The 18,141-nt window shown below is 37.3% G+C and overlaps 1 protein-coding gene across 1 annotated transcript; it reads right to left on the minus strand.

Annotated features, from left to right (window-relative positions):
- Window positions 1-3,173: 3,173 nt before the first annotated feature.
- LOC108389520 (acyl-CoA-binding domain-containing protein 5-like) lies at window positions 3,174-13,094 on the minus strand. The gene is made up of 4 exons (XM_073220177.1): window positions 12,889-13,094; window positions 12,021-12,063; window positions 6,041-6,308; window positions 3,174-3,385 (listed from the first exon to the last, which is right to left on the minus strand). Exons 1-4 carry the CDS (start codon window positions 13,092-13,094, stop codon window positions 3,174-3,176), a joined length of 729 nt encoding a protein of 242 aa, XP_073076278.1.
- Between the last annotated feature and the right edge of the window lie 5,047 nt (window positions 13,095-18,141).

Consider the following 18,141-nt stretch of genomic DNA (forward strand, 5'->3'; position numbering starts at 1 on the left):
TCACTTCTTTTAGAGCTAAGAAGTAACCAGCATTACCTGCACAATTAACACTATGATTTTTTGGCTTTAATGATATTCTTCCACATATACTGCTGAAGAAAGAACACTCAATGACACTTGTTTAAGCACTGTAGGGAAGACTACTCAAGGGAGATGGGGCTATGGCTATATGTATAGGGCCACTACAGTCAGGGAGAGCGTGCACTCAACCCCAGTACAGCATGGGCAAGTGGGGATTTACAGTAAGGGTGCAGGGTGGGGGTGAGTGGATGGAAAATGACTAAGAGGAAACATCAGGCGTAAGAGAGCTTCTGGTTAAGCTGACCTAAAGGATTCTTGCTGAAGTCAGGCCAGGGTGATCAGAAATCATGTGGGGGAGAGGGAAGATGAGGAGCCCAGTCAGACAGCAAGGGTAGGAATCTGGTTAAACTGATGTGGAGGCAGCGTTCTTGTTACAACTGGATTTTACAAGGAAGAAGTGCACAGCTGTGCCTGAGAGGAAGGTTCAGGAACATGACAAAATTTGGTGAAGCACTGAATCTTCGTCACTGTCAAATAGCTTTTATGTAGCTTTTACGTATTTAGAAATTCAACTTATCATTCTATTGCTAGACTAAAATGAAGTTTACTGTATCTTTTTGAAAATCATTTTCAAAGGAAAAATCTCATACAATAGTAATCATTGCAAAAAAATGGGAAGACATAGTACTATTTAAGTCAGGTGCTCCCTAAGGTTATGAACTTCCTGAGGGAAGAAACTGAGATGTTTTACTACCATTGTTGCTGTCATCATTGTCCCCTCATGTGACAAAGCTTAAGTGCTTAATATGTTCCAGACACTATGCTAAGCATTCTATTTTATCCTCTGAACAAGCTTATAAGGCAGGCAGGCATTATTAATATTCCCATTTTGTAGGTAAGGAAACTGAGGCACAGGGAAGTTAATAATCCAACTGAAGATCACACAGTAAGCAGCAAAGTCAGGACTTGAACCCAGGTAGTTTGCTCCAAGGTCCGCTACACTGTACTACTTCCATTTTCATTTTTGTGTCTGTTGCCTAGAAAAGTATCTCATACATAGTCATTCAACAAATATTTACTGAGTGATTTTTTTTACTAAGGAACTATTTTACGAAAGATTATGTATCTCAGCTGACTTACCATGACAGAAAATGAATTATAAGAGAAACAAGGAAATGAGCTATAGACCTTGATCCTGCCACTAAAGACTGTGTCCTCCAGTATCTCACCTTTTATGTCTGCTGAACTGAGTTTCCTTCAGGTCTACAGACTTCTACTATTCTACCATCCAGTTTTTATCTACTTATTTGTCTTATTTCTTTATGCATTCATTATTTTATCCATCCAAATGAATTATGCAAATTTTAAGGAATAAGTCCTTAACATGTCAGAATCTGTCTTTAGAGTTTATTTTATGTAAGACAAGAGTGAACACTTCTAAAATAAATGAGAAGAATTTTCAACATAATTTGAACACCACTAAAGACATTAAATATATATAAAATACAAAAATACTAATCACAGAGCAAGAAAATACAGATTACCAGAACAATACTAGTCAATATTACTAAATTAACGAATGAGGTTTCCTGCATGGGCTAGCTCTTTTTTGCTTCCTTTAAGATAATTCTGCATGAACCTAGGGATAGTTGGATGGGATCACAGGCCTTGAACATTTTATTTTTCAAAATAATATAGAAAGCAAAATTTTCTTATTAATGAAACAACTAAAATATTCTGTTATCAATAACCTACTCTTACCTGTACGAAGTAGTATCATTTTTAAGGCACTATTCTTTTAATTTTGGTATCATTAATACACAATTACATGAGCAACATTGTGGTTATTAGATCCCCCCCATTATCAAGTCCCGCCATGAACCCCATTACTGTTACTGTCCAATCAGCGTAGTAAGACGCTATAGAGTCACTACTTGTCTTCTCTGTTTAAGGCACTATTCTTAACCTTTTTCATCACAGACGCCGTTCAGAATTTGATGAAAGCAACAAATCTCTCCCCTCGAAAATGCAAAATCAAACAAAAATTTGCATACTATTCTGGAGTGTTCATAGACTCACCAAAGTCTACAGATTCACAATCTTAGTGACAAAAAATGTGATTCAGAATCATTGAGATACATAAAACTGAGAAACCTTTGATAATCTGAGAAGTCACTGATTAGGTAAAGGGCAAGATATTCACGGTGGTTGTTTGGACAGCCTACAGTATTTAGTTACTTTATACATATCTCCATTTAACGTGTTCATCTGGTAATGGGAGCACATCTTTGATTAATCTCTACAAATTCTTCTTAACATCTGTTATAGCATGATGCTGCCACATAGTAAAATGTTTGAAGCCTGGTCAGACAGCCGGATGTTGCCTTTCTTTTCTGCAACCAGTGCTACTCAAGAAGGAACAAGTCAGGGGACAAATGGGACAGATCCGTAGTAGCCATTTGAAAGCTCTGCAGTGGAGCCCAGTAACAACTGTGAACCAAGTTGACTGTCCCTTCCTATGAACCCTTTCCCCTTCTTTCAATGCCTCCTCTATATTCTAGCTTTATTCAGTACAGGACAGCAATCTGCCACAGTAAAAGAGTACTGCCCTCGGATACAGGATGTCTGGGTTCTGCCTGACTTTCTGCAACTTACTAGCTATGCTGCCTTTTCAAAGCTAATACCCTTGGGTCATCCAGGGTCAGACGATGGCAGAGGTCAAACTATAACTCTACATTCCTCTCTGGCTTTAAAGTTTTCATTCTAAAATTAATTTGCACCAAAGAATTTGTAACTTGATATATTATCTCGGCAGCATTTTAAGAAGATAGATGACAACGCTTACTACAAAAGAAGGGCTCCATAATGATGAACTCCAAGGCATTCGTTACGATCTCTTTATTAGTTCCCCAAACTGCACTGTTTAACAGCTCCTATTCCTCTAATACCAAGACCCTACTCCTACCTCCAACATGGCACTGCTAATTTTCTATGAAGTGGTATTTAACTGTTGAAGCAGTCTTTTCTTAACTAGCATTTGCAAAAGGAGATCCTTTTAAAAAAATCATTAAACTACATTGATTTGTGCAAATCTGATCAACACAGATTAGAATCATGCTGTTTTACAGGCTCAGCAATGGAAGAAGACAAATTCAGAGGCTCAGCTCTGAAACTGTCAGTGTTTCCAGTTTGTGAAGTCTCTGAAGGACATTCTGCATGTCCTCCTGCAGTCGCATGAGCACAAGGGCAATCTGCTCATTGAGGCTGCCTCTTGACCCTCTGTCTGAACCCCAGAGTTCCCCATCACCTCCGCTTCCCACTTGCCAACCCTTGGTTCCTTCACTCAGATGTTGCATCCTATGACCTATTTTAGGAGAGAGAAAAAAAATAAGTCCTTTAAAATAATTCTTATAAAAGAAATAGCATGTCTTATTCATTTTCCTCTATTATTTCTTTGAGGTCTAAGTCGCCAAAGTGGAGTGGACACAATCAGGAAGTACACAAAAGATGGGATCAATGAAGTAGATACGTAAACATCTACTTACACTGTTGCATTGTTAAATTTTTTCTTGCTAAGGTTTTATAATGTACTTAAGATATTAGTATATAACTAAATGCATATAATTCACAAATAATGTACATATTTGGGTTGCACTCTCACAAATTCTTTACCAATAAGCTGATAAGACTGAAAAAATTTGAAGACTGCTTCTTTAGAGTACACTGAAAACTATACTAAATAGCTATGCTTTCCTTTTTGGTCATTTTTGGTTTCATTGTATTTTAAGCCTCCCAAAGGGTTTTAGAATGTGTTTTTCTTTCCATTATACTTACATAGATATTGAAAGCTTACTACTATTAAGATTTTGTTATAAATCTATCTTTTTCTATGTATGTATTTACAGAATTGGCACTACCCCTTATATATGACTTTGTGCCCTAATTTAAAAAAACAATGTAAACACTTACCTACATTGTTAAATTTCATTCCAAATATACTGAAATGACTCATAAATTCCCTAGTAAGACCAGGAACTAATTTGCTCATTCCCCACTTTTGGATAGATAAGATGATTCTAAACTTTTGTGATTACAAATAACACTGCAATGAATGTCTTTGTAGATAAATTCTTGTCCAAATTTCTGCTGATTTCTATAGAACTCATAGATAGATTCCAAGAATTTGAAGACTCCTATACTCTAGTATCAAAAGTAAGTAAATTTTGAAGTAGTCCTTCATGAAGCACCACTTCAGCTACTGGTATGGACTTTACATGGGAAGAGAAGTGTGAAGTCCAGTTGGAGACTTGGTTTTTTTCTTGCAACCTTAAGAACTTGACCTTATCTGTGATGGCCTGTCAGTGGGCACTGATGACACTAGAGAGTTGCTCCTGCCTCTGCTCATTTACTATATGCTATATACTATTCAGCTTTCAACCCAGCCTTCAAAAAGACAGGATTAAGCAGACCATTCCCATGTTCTTGGTAATCCCCACCTCCAGCCATGCTATCTAATTACCCTGTTTTTTTTGTGGGTTTTTTTTGCCTTCCAGGGTGCTTTTCACCACTTGTACCCTATCTGAATTATCTGCTTATTTACTGTCAGCTCCCCTACACTAGATGTAAGCTCCATGAAGAAGGCACGTGGTCTTGTTCTCTACAGCATTCCAGGGACCAGAAAAGACCCTGACAGAACAGGCACTCAATATTTCTTTGATGCTGAAGTAGACTCACTACAAAGCAAAGCTTAACTTCAGGGTCTGACATTTTTCTGGACCCGGTGGGTTGTGGGGAGCAGTAGCACGTAAGAGGTGGGCTGAAGTCAGCTTGTAAACAGGAGCCTTCAGATACACAATCCTGATAAATTGCCTATAGAAATGGACCTAAACCAAGGCTCTAGCAATATGATCTTTGTTTCCTTGACTAAGTATTCACAGTTTTGCATGTGTTCAAATGGCTATTTTTTAAACTATAATTTTCTTAATACCATTAATTCTCTTTTTCTTCCTGCCATGTCTCCATGCTTTATTTTATGTAGACTTTTTTAAACCATGTAGAAATAATCCTTTAATTTTTATGACTTCATGAAATTATACAGGTAGTTTTCCCCTTTCTTTAGATGTACAACATAATGATTTGATATTTGTATATATTGCAACATAATTGCAGTAAGTCTAGTTAACATCTGTCACCATATATAGTTAGATCATTTTTTCTTGTAATGAGAACTTTCAAGATTTAATCTTGTGCAATACAGCATTGTTAACTATAGTCACCATGTCATACATTACATATTTATTTTATAACCGGAAGTTTTATCTTTTGACTCCTACACCATTTTCCCCACCCTCCAACTCCTTACCACCACCACCCCACCTCTGGCACCACCAAACTATTCTCTGCATCTAAGAACTTAGTTGCTTTTTTATGTGTCAGATTCCACACATGAGATCTTATGGTTTTTTCTTCCTGTTTATTCTTTTTCACAATATGTATATAAATAAATATATTTAGTTTTCTTCTCGATTCAACTTTCTATCCTGTTACATAATCATGGCTATTTTTATTGTTTAATCTTAGTATGGTTAAAGGTTCTTTTATCTCTGTTACTTGATTTGTCAGCTTTGAATGATTTCTTTTCACTTAAGTAAAGGAATGTGGAAAAGACAATGAATTCATATTTTTATCTACAGTAGGAAAAAAATGTGGCTGCACAGTTGGTGCAACCAGTAAGTAGATTGCTCAGGGGGTGACAGAACACAAATCTGGCTACCTCAAAACTGCATAGAAGATGTAGAAATAGAAACGTTTTCCCCTGTATCTGTGGAGAAGACACTACTACGCTTTGTGGCATCAAAGGAGAGAACAAATCAAAGAAAAATGGTCAGATGTTATGTAAGGAAAACTTTTAACATTCCCTTTGCAGACTGACAGCTTCAATGCCTTTCCTATCTGGAACCTCCCCATTTCACTAATTAGTTTATAAAGATAATGAAGACAAAAAAGAAGTAATAGGTACCTCTCCCTCTTCTGACATTAGAGAATTCCTCATTCTCTCTACCCCATCTCTCATGGGTTTGGGATCCACTGTTACTTCCACCATCTTCTCCTCCGTGCTTTACTTCACCCTTTCCTTCAACTGCTACCACCTGCATATACCCAGTGTTGCCATTTCTGGAAGATACTTGGAAATCTTCAGGAAAATCAGAATTTTCCAAGGGCTGACTGGGATCACCACCCAAGTAATATTGACGTAGTCCATTGTTCGATGTAAAGCTGTCTAAAGACTACAAATTTAAAACAACACTGAGTTAACAGATGTAAACATATATTATACACCATGAAGTTTGCATGATAATAGAACTTTTAATAAAAACTTTTCTATGTTATTATGGAAAATAATATTTTGCTTCCAGTATGTAAGGAAGAAATGGTATGGAAATGTTTCGTCCATGAGCAAAGAATGGAGGAGTTTTGGCAGTGACGTTTCTCATGAGCCAGTCATTCATCCAAGAAACATTTAACTATCTACTCTTATCCTAATTACTACACTAAACTCTAAGGATAATATGAAGGATCTCTATCTGCAAGAAACTTACCTTGCTAAGGGAGTGAAAAAAGTAAGATTATTACAACATAGTTTGATAAGTGTTACGAAAAGATGTACAAAGCATGCTATGGGAGCTCATGCAGGACGCGCAGCTCACACTGGGGTCGGGTGGAGGCTTGGTGAGGACAGACTTCCTAGGGGAGATGACGGGAACTAAGACCTGAAGAACAAATCAATATAAGCCAAGTCAAAGATGTGGCAATGATGACAGCACGTGCAACAAAGCAGCAGTGGGGCAGGGGCTGATGTAAGAGCTTTTGAGATTACAGAATCGACAGGACTTCAAGACTGAACATGATAAGGAAAGGAAAGGCAAAGACTAGATGGTTTTATGATACTACTCAGGATGAGAAATACAAAGGACAAGGTTTCAGGGGGACTGAAAGAGACTATGGTATAGCTACAGATAGGTAAAACTTGAGGTGCCTAGGCAAGATGTCTAATAGAGCACCTAGAGTTCAGAAGAAACATACAGGTTGGAGGCATCACTTTGAGAATCATTAGTATGTGGGGAATGGTTGAAATCAAAGGAGTAGTAACTAGGGATATATTCCTGGTGAACACCAAATGTAAGGGGTCAACAGAGGAAGAAAAACTCACAGAGGAAGTCTACATGGGGCCCGAGAGGTAAAAAGAAACCCTTACAAGAATGGTGAAATGGAAGCCAAGGGAATATTTTCAAGGAGAGTATAGCTAATATTGCTTAGTGATATTCAAGTGAGATAGGAAACATAAAGCATCCATTCAAATTAGCAACAAAGGCATGTCGGCATGTATCTGAAGTGTATGAACACAGTGAATGAACGTGACCAACAGAAAGCCTGGCCATGAAGGGAAGGAGGGAGATAAGACGAGTTAGAAGGTATCACAGGACTTTCTTTTAAAGATGGAAGGGAAATAAATATGTGTAGCCTTGAGAAGAAAGCAGAAGAGGGACACTGGTTGGGAATAGCTGAGAGAGGGTATAAAAGATGAAAATCTCCAAAGAGGTGAGAGAAAATATGACACAAAGTAGAGAAACTGCCTTAGGTGGGAAGAAGGACATGTGTTCCCCTGAGGTGGGAAGAAAGGTGGCAGAGACCTAATGGGTATAATGTACAGTCGGTAAGTTAAAGCAGCGCCAAGGCACGCAGTTCAAGTAGTAATGACCTAACAGCTTCTGTCTTCCCAGTGAAACAGAAAACAAAATTATCTGATGAAAGCAAAGAACAGGTGGGATAGGAGTATCCATCCCCTACCCACACCACCAGTCGTGGTAGAATTCTAGTTTCCTGTGCACTGGGCACTCCTCACGGTGTGGTCTGCAGACGTGCAGCGTCCGCATCCCCAGGGAGCTTGTCAGAAATGCACATTCGTGGTCCAACCCCAGACTAACCAAGTCAGAAACTCCGGGATTGAGGCCCAAGATTCTGGACAGTCAACAAGCTCCCTGCTGAAGTTCGAGAAGAGCCGCTTAAGAGGTAAGAAGAACGTGTAAAACAAAGGGGAAAACAAAACCTAAACCGTTTCCCCCTTATTCCTTCATCATAGAAATCTAACCCACCTGACAAAACTCCAAGTGGACTAGTCTGCACCAGTATACTGGCTGGAAATCATATCATTAGCACAGGTATCTGTACATATACAAACACTTCATGTCTCCAAATCTCGGTTTCAGTTTCACAAGAGTAATGTACTTCCAACCCATCATTTATTCCACTAAATGGCTATTTTAGGACATGATTTGCTTTTAGCTTTTTAGCTTCTACAAAGCAGTAACTGTGTAATAACAATTCAATCTTTCAAAATTTCAACCTTTCAGAAACGAATCTATAAACTACTCAACTGATTCAAGCTGGACTGAGAACAAAAACTGAAATAAAAAATCGGCTTTCTTTGCAACGGTAATTTGGTAAGAGAGATGAAGCCTTTAAAAGTATGAGGGTTTCTATCACATCAGAGATTTTAGTGAAACCAATGGGATACAGGGCTTTCAGACCATGAACCTATGCAAAGGACAGAAACGAAGACAAAAAGATTTACTGTAGTAAAAAAGCACAGGAATCCTGAAAATAAAATTCTAATACTTACTTTAAAAAAATGATTTTAATATAGACATCTGCCATGGATAAAGAAGTTGAAAGTAGGAGTATATAAGATTGAGTTTAGACAAACAATAGGTTGGGTAATAATAATAAAATAAGTAAATAATAAAATAATAAAAAATAAAATAATGAGGTTTTAATTGTACTGGCAGATTGGCCAATCCCTCAGTAGATGAGATACAGAGATGAAGCTTTAAATAATGACTTTTTAAAACAGGTAATATGAGAAGTCACAAGGAAGTATAGCAAAAAAAAGTTGTGAAGTGGTAACTATAGAGCAATACTTACGAAGGTACAATTGTATGAAGAACGTAATTAAATTCTTCTGATAGAAGAAAAGCAAAAATTATCTGTCACAGGCAAAATTAGTTATTACATAAAATACAAAGAAACGGAAATACACTACAGACAACTATAATGCTCATTTTAAAACATCTTATAATGGAAAATTTCAAATATACCAGAGTACCCAGTTTCAACAATTATCACTTCAGGGTCATTTTTGTTTTACCTGTTAGCCCCACACCCATCACCAGTGAATTACCCCAAAGCAAATTCTAAACATCATATTACCAGGCTAAATATTTTATTGCAATGGGATAAATATATCAAACATGAAAAAAAGTCACCTACTCTGGGTGCATATTGTCGGTCCCCTCCCTGCCTCTAAGGTGCAGACAAGGGAGGAGACGCCATGAGTTGTCGAAGACCTGAAAGGACCAGCCATGGGGCTCAAGGCATAACAGCTCAAGAGCAATGCTGAGAAGGCATTTCTCGTATTTATTGAATAAATGAACTTACAATGAACTCAAACCTCATTATCCGGCCTTGAGTCTAGCCCAAGGACGTGACACTTCTCAAGGATACCAAAACTGTGTGAAGGTGGCTCCGAGCCATGAGAACTGCTTTGGTTCTCATCACAGTCCTTGACTATACACCAACAGAGTGTGTGGGAAAAACAATCAAGTCATGTGTGCTTATACATTTGATTTCTACCTTACTTGAATTATGTATTAACCCCATCAATCCCACAGCATATGGTGTGTTTTGAGGATGGTATGCTTCACTTGACATATTTAAGACACCATCACAGAATTTTTAAAAACTTTTGTAAGTGGAAATTAGTGAGAAAAGGAAACTGTTGAAATCGTAACAGTCAAACAATGTGACATCAGTCATCATCAAAAAGAATTTTAAAAGCACCGTGATTCTCAATGACTCCAAAAAATATAGTTTTAAAAGAACTCACCGAGGTTTGAAAAAGACATATGCACCCCTATGTTTATCACAGCACTATTCACAATAGCCAAGAAATGGAAGCAACCTAAGTGTCCATTAGTAGATGAATGGATAAAGATGTGGTACATATACACAATGGAATATTATTCAGCCATAAGAAGTAAACAAATTCTACCATTTGCAACAACATGGATGGAGCTATAGGGTATTATGCTCAGTGAAATAAGCCAGGCAGAGAAAGACAAGTACCAAATGATTTCACTCATCTGTGGAGTATAAGAACAAAGAAAAAACTGAAGGAGCAAAACAGCAGAAGACTCAGAGAACCCAAGAATGGACTAACAGTTACCAAAGGGAAAGGGACTGGAGAGGATGGGTGGGAAGGGAGGGATAAGGTGGGGGAGAAAGGGGGCATTATGATTAGCATGTTTAATGTGGAGGGGGGCAAAGGGAGGGCTTACAACACAGAGAAGACAAGTAGTGATTCTACAGCATCTTACACTGATGGACAGTGACTGTAATGGGGTATGTGGTGGGAACTTGGTGATGGGGGGTGTCTAGAAAACATAATGTTCCTCATGTAATTATAGATTAATGATACCAAAAAAAAAAAGAACCAGTTTAGGTAATCTGTGGATGACAACCCATACTTAGCCTGGATTTGTGAGGGTTGTGATGAGGCAGGGCTGTATCTTGTCTAAGATGGTTTCTTTCAGAAAGGATAATCTGAGTTAGGGTTTAAGTGTGGGCAGGAGGTAACTCGGTAAAGGGGGAAGAAGGTACATTCCAGCAAAATGAATGCAAAGGTGCTGGTGCTGCAGGACAGAAGGCAAAAGGACTCAACATGTTAGAGGATCAGAGAGGAAGCCAGGGTAGGTGAGGCGCAAAGCCTAAACACAAGAGTGATGCTAACAGAGGCCAAAAAGTAAGTAGGAGCCCCAGGAAGGATTTTAGTTCATCAACGGCCTTACAGATAAAATAGGAGCAAACCTAGAACTCAGTAGCCAGGTATTTACTGATAATCACCAACCTTCCCCCAAAAAAATCTTTCTAAAAAGAAAACGAACAGGAATTTGGATTTTTTTTTTCCCACGCAAGAGATTTTATTATCTTAAGGAGAGAGTGGCTGCCCCAGACGGGGGTGGGAAGAGAGAGGTGGGGGGAGAGGGGAGCAGCAGAGAGAGCAGCGGGACAGAGAGAGCAGAGAGCAGAGAGAGAGACACAGAGAGAGAGAGGGCAGCAGAGAGAGAGACAAAGAGGGAGACAGAGAGAGAGAGAGCAGGAATTTGGATTTTTATCACTTTTCATTTTCATTTTCCATTGATTTCAGCTCATTTTTAGCTTGGATTTCTTATTCCTCCCACCTATGCTACTCATTTGTTAAAAAGCATTTTATCCGTGTTTTTACAATCTGAGAAAACTAAGAGGTAGATTTAATTGCTTGATGAAATGAAAAAAAGGAGGGAAACACAACAATGAAATACTGAAATCATTACTTCAGGGAGGCAAAAGATCAATGATTTGCTGTAATACATACTTGAACTGTGTTAGAAGGGCCAGGAGAGAGCGGGTAAGAATATAAAAACACCAAACATGACTACCTGGTTATTATCAGAAAAGGTTGTCACAGAGGAAAAAGAATTCATGTAGCTTTATTCATTTTTTTCAAATGTTAATTTCTAAACTTAAATGTCAATTAACTGAAATTTGAAAAAAATATTTCCATTCAAAATTTCAATCCAACATACTAAAGTCAATGTGAAGAACAAATTTGTCTGAAAATTATTCAGTTTTCTTGAACATTAATCAGTTTCCAACAGTGTCTAGAATAAAGTATATTCTGCCTCCCCATCCCACCTCTTTCAGAATATTTGTAAGTACAACAGTTAAATGTTAGTTTTGAAAATTCAGGGATTTTATTTATTTTCTAATTCAAAAAGTTGCTTGAACTACAAATGTTTAAACATTTCACAAGTATGTTTTCAAAATAACGAACACATGTACATCTGCTATTAACCGATGTTATAGACCACTTTGAAAATTGACCAATTAAAAGTCATTTTTACCTCTTCTTGTCCAAATTCTTCCATGGAATCACAGTAAATTTCACTGAATCACTTGTCAGATGATGAATTCCAGAAACATCTTCAACATGATCATCATTTATAGCTAAATATGAATAAGTGTCCAGGTAGAATAATTATTCTCTAGTTAAAGAAAAATGCATTTACTCCATTTTTTAAATTTATTACCTCTATATTATTTTCATTTTGGAGATAAATTTGATTGACCATGCCACATGGTTTTCTTTGAACTTACCAAAACTTTAAATAAATGTAGTTGATAATTTTTACTTGAAACGACTACAAAGTATTTTATAAATACAATTACACAAAAGACACTGTCCAGATTAAACCTTACAAAACTTACTGACCTTAATAAGAGAAAACTGACTACCTGCTAGGAGGCCTAAATTTGGAATGCAACTATGCAAGTCTGGTTGTTTCACTAAGAAATTATATTTTGTTTCTTGACTGAATTGTAGCAATGTTAATAATTCACTGAACACATAGCAACGACAGGCTCACCCCTAGAGCTTTAAAATATGAGAAGACTACAACTTGTTTTGCTGATTGGAGAACAAAAGGTATCACATAATCAGAAGTTTAAGGGAAAAGAAATACCAAGAAATAAAGGTCAGCATGTCTAAATTGTATTTTAAAATGCTGTTCTAAAACACAATAAAATGTCTCAATAAAAACGTAAAAGCGTGGCTTTAATTCACTACCTTTCAAAGCTATAAACCCTTCAAATATTATTAACACCTGAGATATTACTGAATAAGAGGTTTTAAAAATTCTACAGGGCTCCCAAATACCCTAAAATTATTAAAAGAATATTCCAGTCTAGGAACAAAGCTGGATGGATCCCTACAATGGGATAATACCTCGGTGAAGGCAGACAGTAATTTTTCCACTTTGCTCCAAGCTTTCACCTACAGGATTTACTTCTTCAGCACTTCTGCCATTCAGGGAAGAACTGGCATGAATGTCATTCTGTGTATCTTGAACAAAGCTGTCTCTGTCATAGCCATTAGTGACAATGATTTCTAAATTCTTGTCGTCTGTGGATTTCATCATTTTCTTACCTGTATAAGAAAATAGATTCCTTAGAGTTCTCAGGAGGTCAACTTCTATATCCAATGTTTTAATATCAATTCCCCAACCTACCATACATAATCCCTTTGAAGAGTCCCCTATTTAGATCAGAAGGATGGGGTGCTTCTTGAAAAAACCTGTATTATATGCTAAGAACTCACGTAAATTGTGTTGGTTTCAAAAGCACTTCAGTTTCCTGTGAATCTTCCAGAACCCCTTTTATGAGATAATCTCTCAAGGTCTTTACACCCTTCTCAGACCTAAGCAAATTGCTCTATGACAGCCACCAGTATAAAGGGGTCCACACACTCAATAAAAAGATTTTTCAATGAAGGTATTATCTGTCATACCTTACTATAAAGTAAAGGCAAAACTATGCTGTGTAGTTTGTTTCTCTCTGTTTTCCCAAGAATCACCAGTTGTCTTCCTAACAAGGCCCCCCAATGCAGTACCTTGTGATTCCAATGTTCCCTCTTCATCAAAATTGCTGCCTATACCTTATTCTCTGGATTCCAAGATATTGAGGGTTTCACTTGTCTCCTCTCCTTGGTGACATGCAAATTCATATTGGAAACAATACGTTGGATGAATTCATTTCTGAGGCAGCATTCAGGCATTACATTTAGAGGAGTGGTGTGTTTCCTGTCAGCCTTCAATTAGTATCTATTCCATCTGTGCATGAGGCTGGTTGTCCCTACACTTCACAGTAGAGCCCTTAGATCCACAGCAAACCCTTTATAGGGTCAATAAGCCACATCCCACCATATGCACTAATCTCTTACAATGCCACATCAACCTAAACTTTTCCATATTCTTCTATCCTATTCCATATGGAGTTTCATCCCATGATCAAAGATTACCCCTGTCACTTTGTTCTGTTCCTTTTCCTTCTTCTTGGATCTCTTCTTCCTCAGACTCAGTGCCACTATCACTGCTTTCAGCTTTACCGTTAACAGTTTTGGCATTTGGAGTAGAAGTTAGAACATTACCAAGATCTAAAATACAAAATGACCACTTAACCTCTAATGCTGTAACATACAATAAAGCCATGATTTACAAATAATACTGTTATTTACAAATAAGCAATGATTCTGAAGTAAAAGATGGACTCGACATAGAAAAGTATTCTTTCACCATAAATATACATACATTACATAAATTATTTTGCTTATCAGTTTACAAAAAAATGATAAAGCTATCTTAAATCCTTTCTGAGTAAGGCATAAGGAAAATTGTTTTTAAGATAACATCAATCAAAAGAGTAAGTTAGAGATGGATGACCTTTACACATGGTAAATGGAAGAGACAGTTGTAGGTCAGTATGCTGAAAGCATATACGTATTTTTGGCCATAACAATGTCATCAATTGTAGTTCAACGACATTTAAATTTTTTATCCTTTTATTATATTCAGTACTTCATGTGCACAAATTACATTATTGTCTTTATGTTTAAGTTAAAAAAAATACCTATCAGGTAATGCAATCAATCACTTAAACTCTCCTACTGCCCAGTCCTGCTTTTAGAATAAGTGCATCAGAACTTCTCAAATGTTAATTTGCATAGGTCACTTGAGATCAAGTGAACATGATTCAGAATCAGTCTGGGGTGATCTAAGATTCCGTATCTCCAGAAAGCTCCCATGTGATGCCAATGCTGCTGGACCACATTTAGAGACAGGGAATTACATTCCCATCATTCTTCAGATACTAATAGCCTTTTAAGTGGCTACTGGCCAAAAACAGTGCTCTTCTTCCATAAATTTTTGGACTTTATTTTCACTACTACAAATGTATTTTTGCATGCTTCCTGCATCCCAAATAATATTACATTTCAAAATCTCATTACATCTTTATTTTTATTCATTTTGTTATCATAAATCTACAATTACATGAAGAACATTATGTTTACCATACTCCCCCCCTTCACCAAGTCCCCCCCACAAACCCCATTACAGTCACTGTCCATCAGCATAGTAAGATGCTGTAGAATCACTACTTGTCTTCTCTGTGTTGCACAGCCCTCCCTATGCACCCCCCCGACATTATACATGCTAATCATAATGCCCCTTTCTTTTTCCCTGCCCTTATCCCTACCTTCCCACCCTTCCTGCCCAGTCCCTTTCCCTTTGGTAACTGTTAGTCCATTCTTAGGTTCTGTGATTCTGCTGCTGTTTTGTTCCTTCCGTTTTTCTTTGTTCTTATACTCCACCTATGAGTGAAATAATTTGCTACTTATCTTTCTCTGCCTGGCTTATTTCACTGAGCATAATACCCTCTAGCTCCATCCATGTTGTTGCAAATGGTAGGATTTGTTTACTTCTTATGGCTGAATAATATTCCATTGTGTATATGTACCACATCTTCTTTATCCATTCATTTATTGATGGACACTTAGGTTGCTTCCATTTCTTGGCTATTGTAAATAATGCTGCGATAAACATAGGGGTGCATCTGTCTTTTTCAAACTGGGCTGCTGCATTCGTAGGGTAAATTCCTAGAAGTGGAATTCCTGGGTCAAATGGTATTTCTATTTTGAGCTTTCTGAGGAACCTCCATACTGTTTTCCACAGTGGTTGAACTAACTTACATTCCCACCAGCAGTGTAGGAGGGTTCCCTTTTCTCCACAACCTCACCAACATTTGTTGTTGTTTGTCTTTTGGATGGTGGCGATCCTTACTGGTGTGAGGTGATGTCTCATTGTGGTTTTAATTTGCATTTCTCTGATGACTAGCGATATGGAGCATCTTTCATGTGTCTGTTGGCCATCTGAAATTCTTCTTTGGAGAACTCTTTGTTCAGCTCCTCTGCCCATTTTTTAATTGGATTATTTGCTTTTTGTTTGTTGAGGTGCATGAGCTCTTTATATATTTTGGATGTCAACTCTTTATTGGATCTGTCATTTATGAATGTATTCTCCCATACTGTAGGGTACCTTCCCAATAAAAGGACTATATTCTGTCCTTCGCTGTACAGAAATTTTTCACCTTGATATAGTCCCACTTGTTCATTTTTGCTTTGTTTCCCTTGCCTGGGGAGATATATTCAAGAAGAGGTCACTCATGTTTATGTCCAAGAGGTTTTTGCCTATGTTTTTTCTAAGAGTTTTATGGTTTCATGACTTACATTCAGGTCTTTGATCCATTTTGAATTTACTTTTGTGTATGGGGTTAGACAGTGATCCAGTTTCATTCTCTTACACGTAGCTGTCCAGTTTTGCCAGCACGATCTGTTGAAGAGGCTGTCATTTCCCCATTGCATGTCCATGGCTCCTTTATCATATATTAATTGACCATATATGTTTGGGTTAATGTCTGGAGTCTCTATTCTGTTCCACTGGTCTGTGGGTCTGTTCTGTGCCAATATCAAATTGTCTTGATTAATGTGGCTTTACAGTAGAGCTTGAAGTTGGGGAGCGAGATCCCCCCCCACTTTATTCTTCCTTCTCAGGATTGCTTTGGCTATTTGGGGTCTTTGGTGTTTCCATATGAATTTTTGAACTATTTGTTCCAGTTCGTTGAAGAATGCTGTTGGTAATTTGATAGGAATTGCAGAAAATCCGTATATTGCTTTGGGCAGGATGACCATTTTGTCGATATTAATTCTTCCTGCCCAAGAGCATGGGATGAGTTTCCATTTGTTAGTGTCCTCTTTAATTTCTCTTAAGAGTGTCTTGTAGTTTTCAGGGTATAGGTCTTTCATTTTCTTGGTTAGGTTTATTCCTAGGTATTTTCTTATTTTTGATGCAATTGTGAATGGAATTGTTTTCCTGATTTCTATTAGTTCATTGTTAGTGTATAGGAAAGCCATAGATTTCTGTGTGTTAATTTTGTATGCTGCAACCTTGCTGAATTCCGATATTAGTTCTAGTAATTTTGCAGTGGAGTTTTTAGGGTTTTTTATGTACAATATCATGTCATCTGCAAATAGTGACAGTTTGACTTCTTCTTTACCAATCTGGAAACTTTGTGTTTCTTTGTTTTGTCTGACTGCCATGGCAGGACCTCCAGTACTATGTTGAATAACAGTGGGGGGAGTGGGCATCCCTGTCTTGTTCTTGATCTCAGAGGAAAAGTTTTCAGCCTCTTGCTGTTCAGTATGATGTTAGCCGTGGGTTTATCATATATGGCCTTTATTATGTTGAGGTACTTGCCCTCTACACCCATTTTGTTGAGAGTTTTTTTATCATGAATGGATGTTGAATTTTGTCGAATGCTTTTTCAGCATCTATGGAGATGATCATGTGGTTTTTGTCCTTCTTTTTATTGATGTGATGGATGATGTTGATGGATTTTTGAATGTTGTACCATCCTTCATCCCTGGGATGAATCCCAGTTGTATGATCCTCTTGATGTATTTTTGAATTCAGTTTGGTAGTATTTTGTTGATTATTTTTGCATCTATGTTGATCAGGGATATTGGTCTGTAATTTTCTTTTTTGGGGGGTTCTTTCCCTGGTTTTGGTATTATGGTGATATTGGCTTCATAGAATGAGTTTGGGAGTATTACCTCCTCTTCTGTTTTTTGGAAAACTTTAAGGAGAATGGGTATTATGTCTTCTCTGTATGCCTGATAACATTCCGAGGTAAATCCATCTGACCTGGGGATTTTGTTCTTGGGCAGTTTTTTGATTACTGATTCAATTTTGTCACTGGTAATTGGTCTGTTTAGATTTTCTGTTTCCTTCTGGGTCAGTCTTGGAAGGTTGTATTTTTCTAGGGAGTTGTCCATTTCTCCTAGGTTTTCCAGCTTGTTAGCATATAGGTTTTCATAGTATTCTCTAATAATTCTTTGTATTTCTGTGGGGTCCGTCGTGATTTGTCCTTTCTTGTTTCTGATTCTGTTGATGTGTGTTGATTCTCTTTTTTGCTTAATAAGTTTGGCTAGAGGCTTATCTGTTTTGTTTATTTTCTCAAAGAACCAGCTCTTGGTTTCATTGATTTTTTCTATTGTTTTATTCTTCTCAATTTTTTAAATTTCTTTTCTGATCTTTATTATATCCCTCCATCTGCTGACCTTAGGCCTCATTT

Source organism: Manis javanica, chromosome 2, assembly GCF_040802235.1.
Source record: "Manis javanica isolate MJ-LG chromosome 2, MJ_LKY, whole genome shotgun sequence".
In the NCBI taxonomy this organism is placed as follows: domain Eukaryota; kingdom Metazoa; phylum Chordata; class Mammalia; order Pholidota; family Manidae; genus Manis; species Manis javanica.

Excerpts from the sequence above, each read along its gene's own strand:
- LOC108389520 (XM_073220177.1), bottom strand. The coding sequence starts at position 13,094 with ATGATGAAATCCACAGACGACAAGAATTTAGAAATCATTGTCACTAAT. Across the intron at positions 6,309-12,020 it reads AAGAATTTGGACAAGAAGAG|TCTTTAGACAGCTTTACATC; the intron begins GTAAAAATGACT and ends TTAAATTTGTAG. Across the intron at positions 3,386-6,040 it reads TAATGTCAGAAGAGGGAGAG|GTCATAGGATGCAACATCTG; the intron begins GTACCTATTACT and ends CTCCTAAAATAG.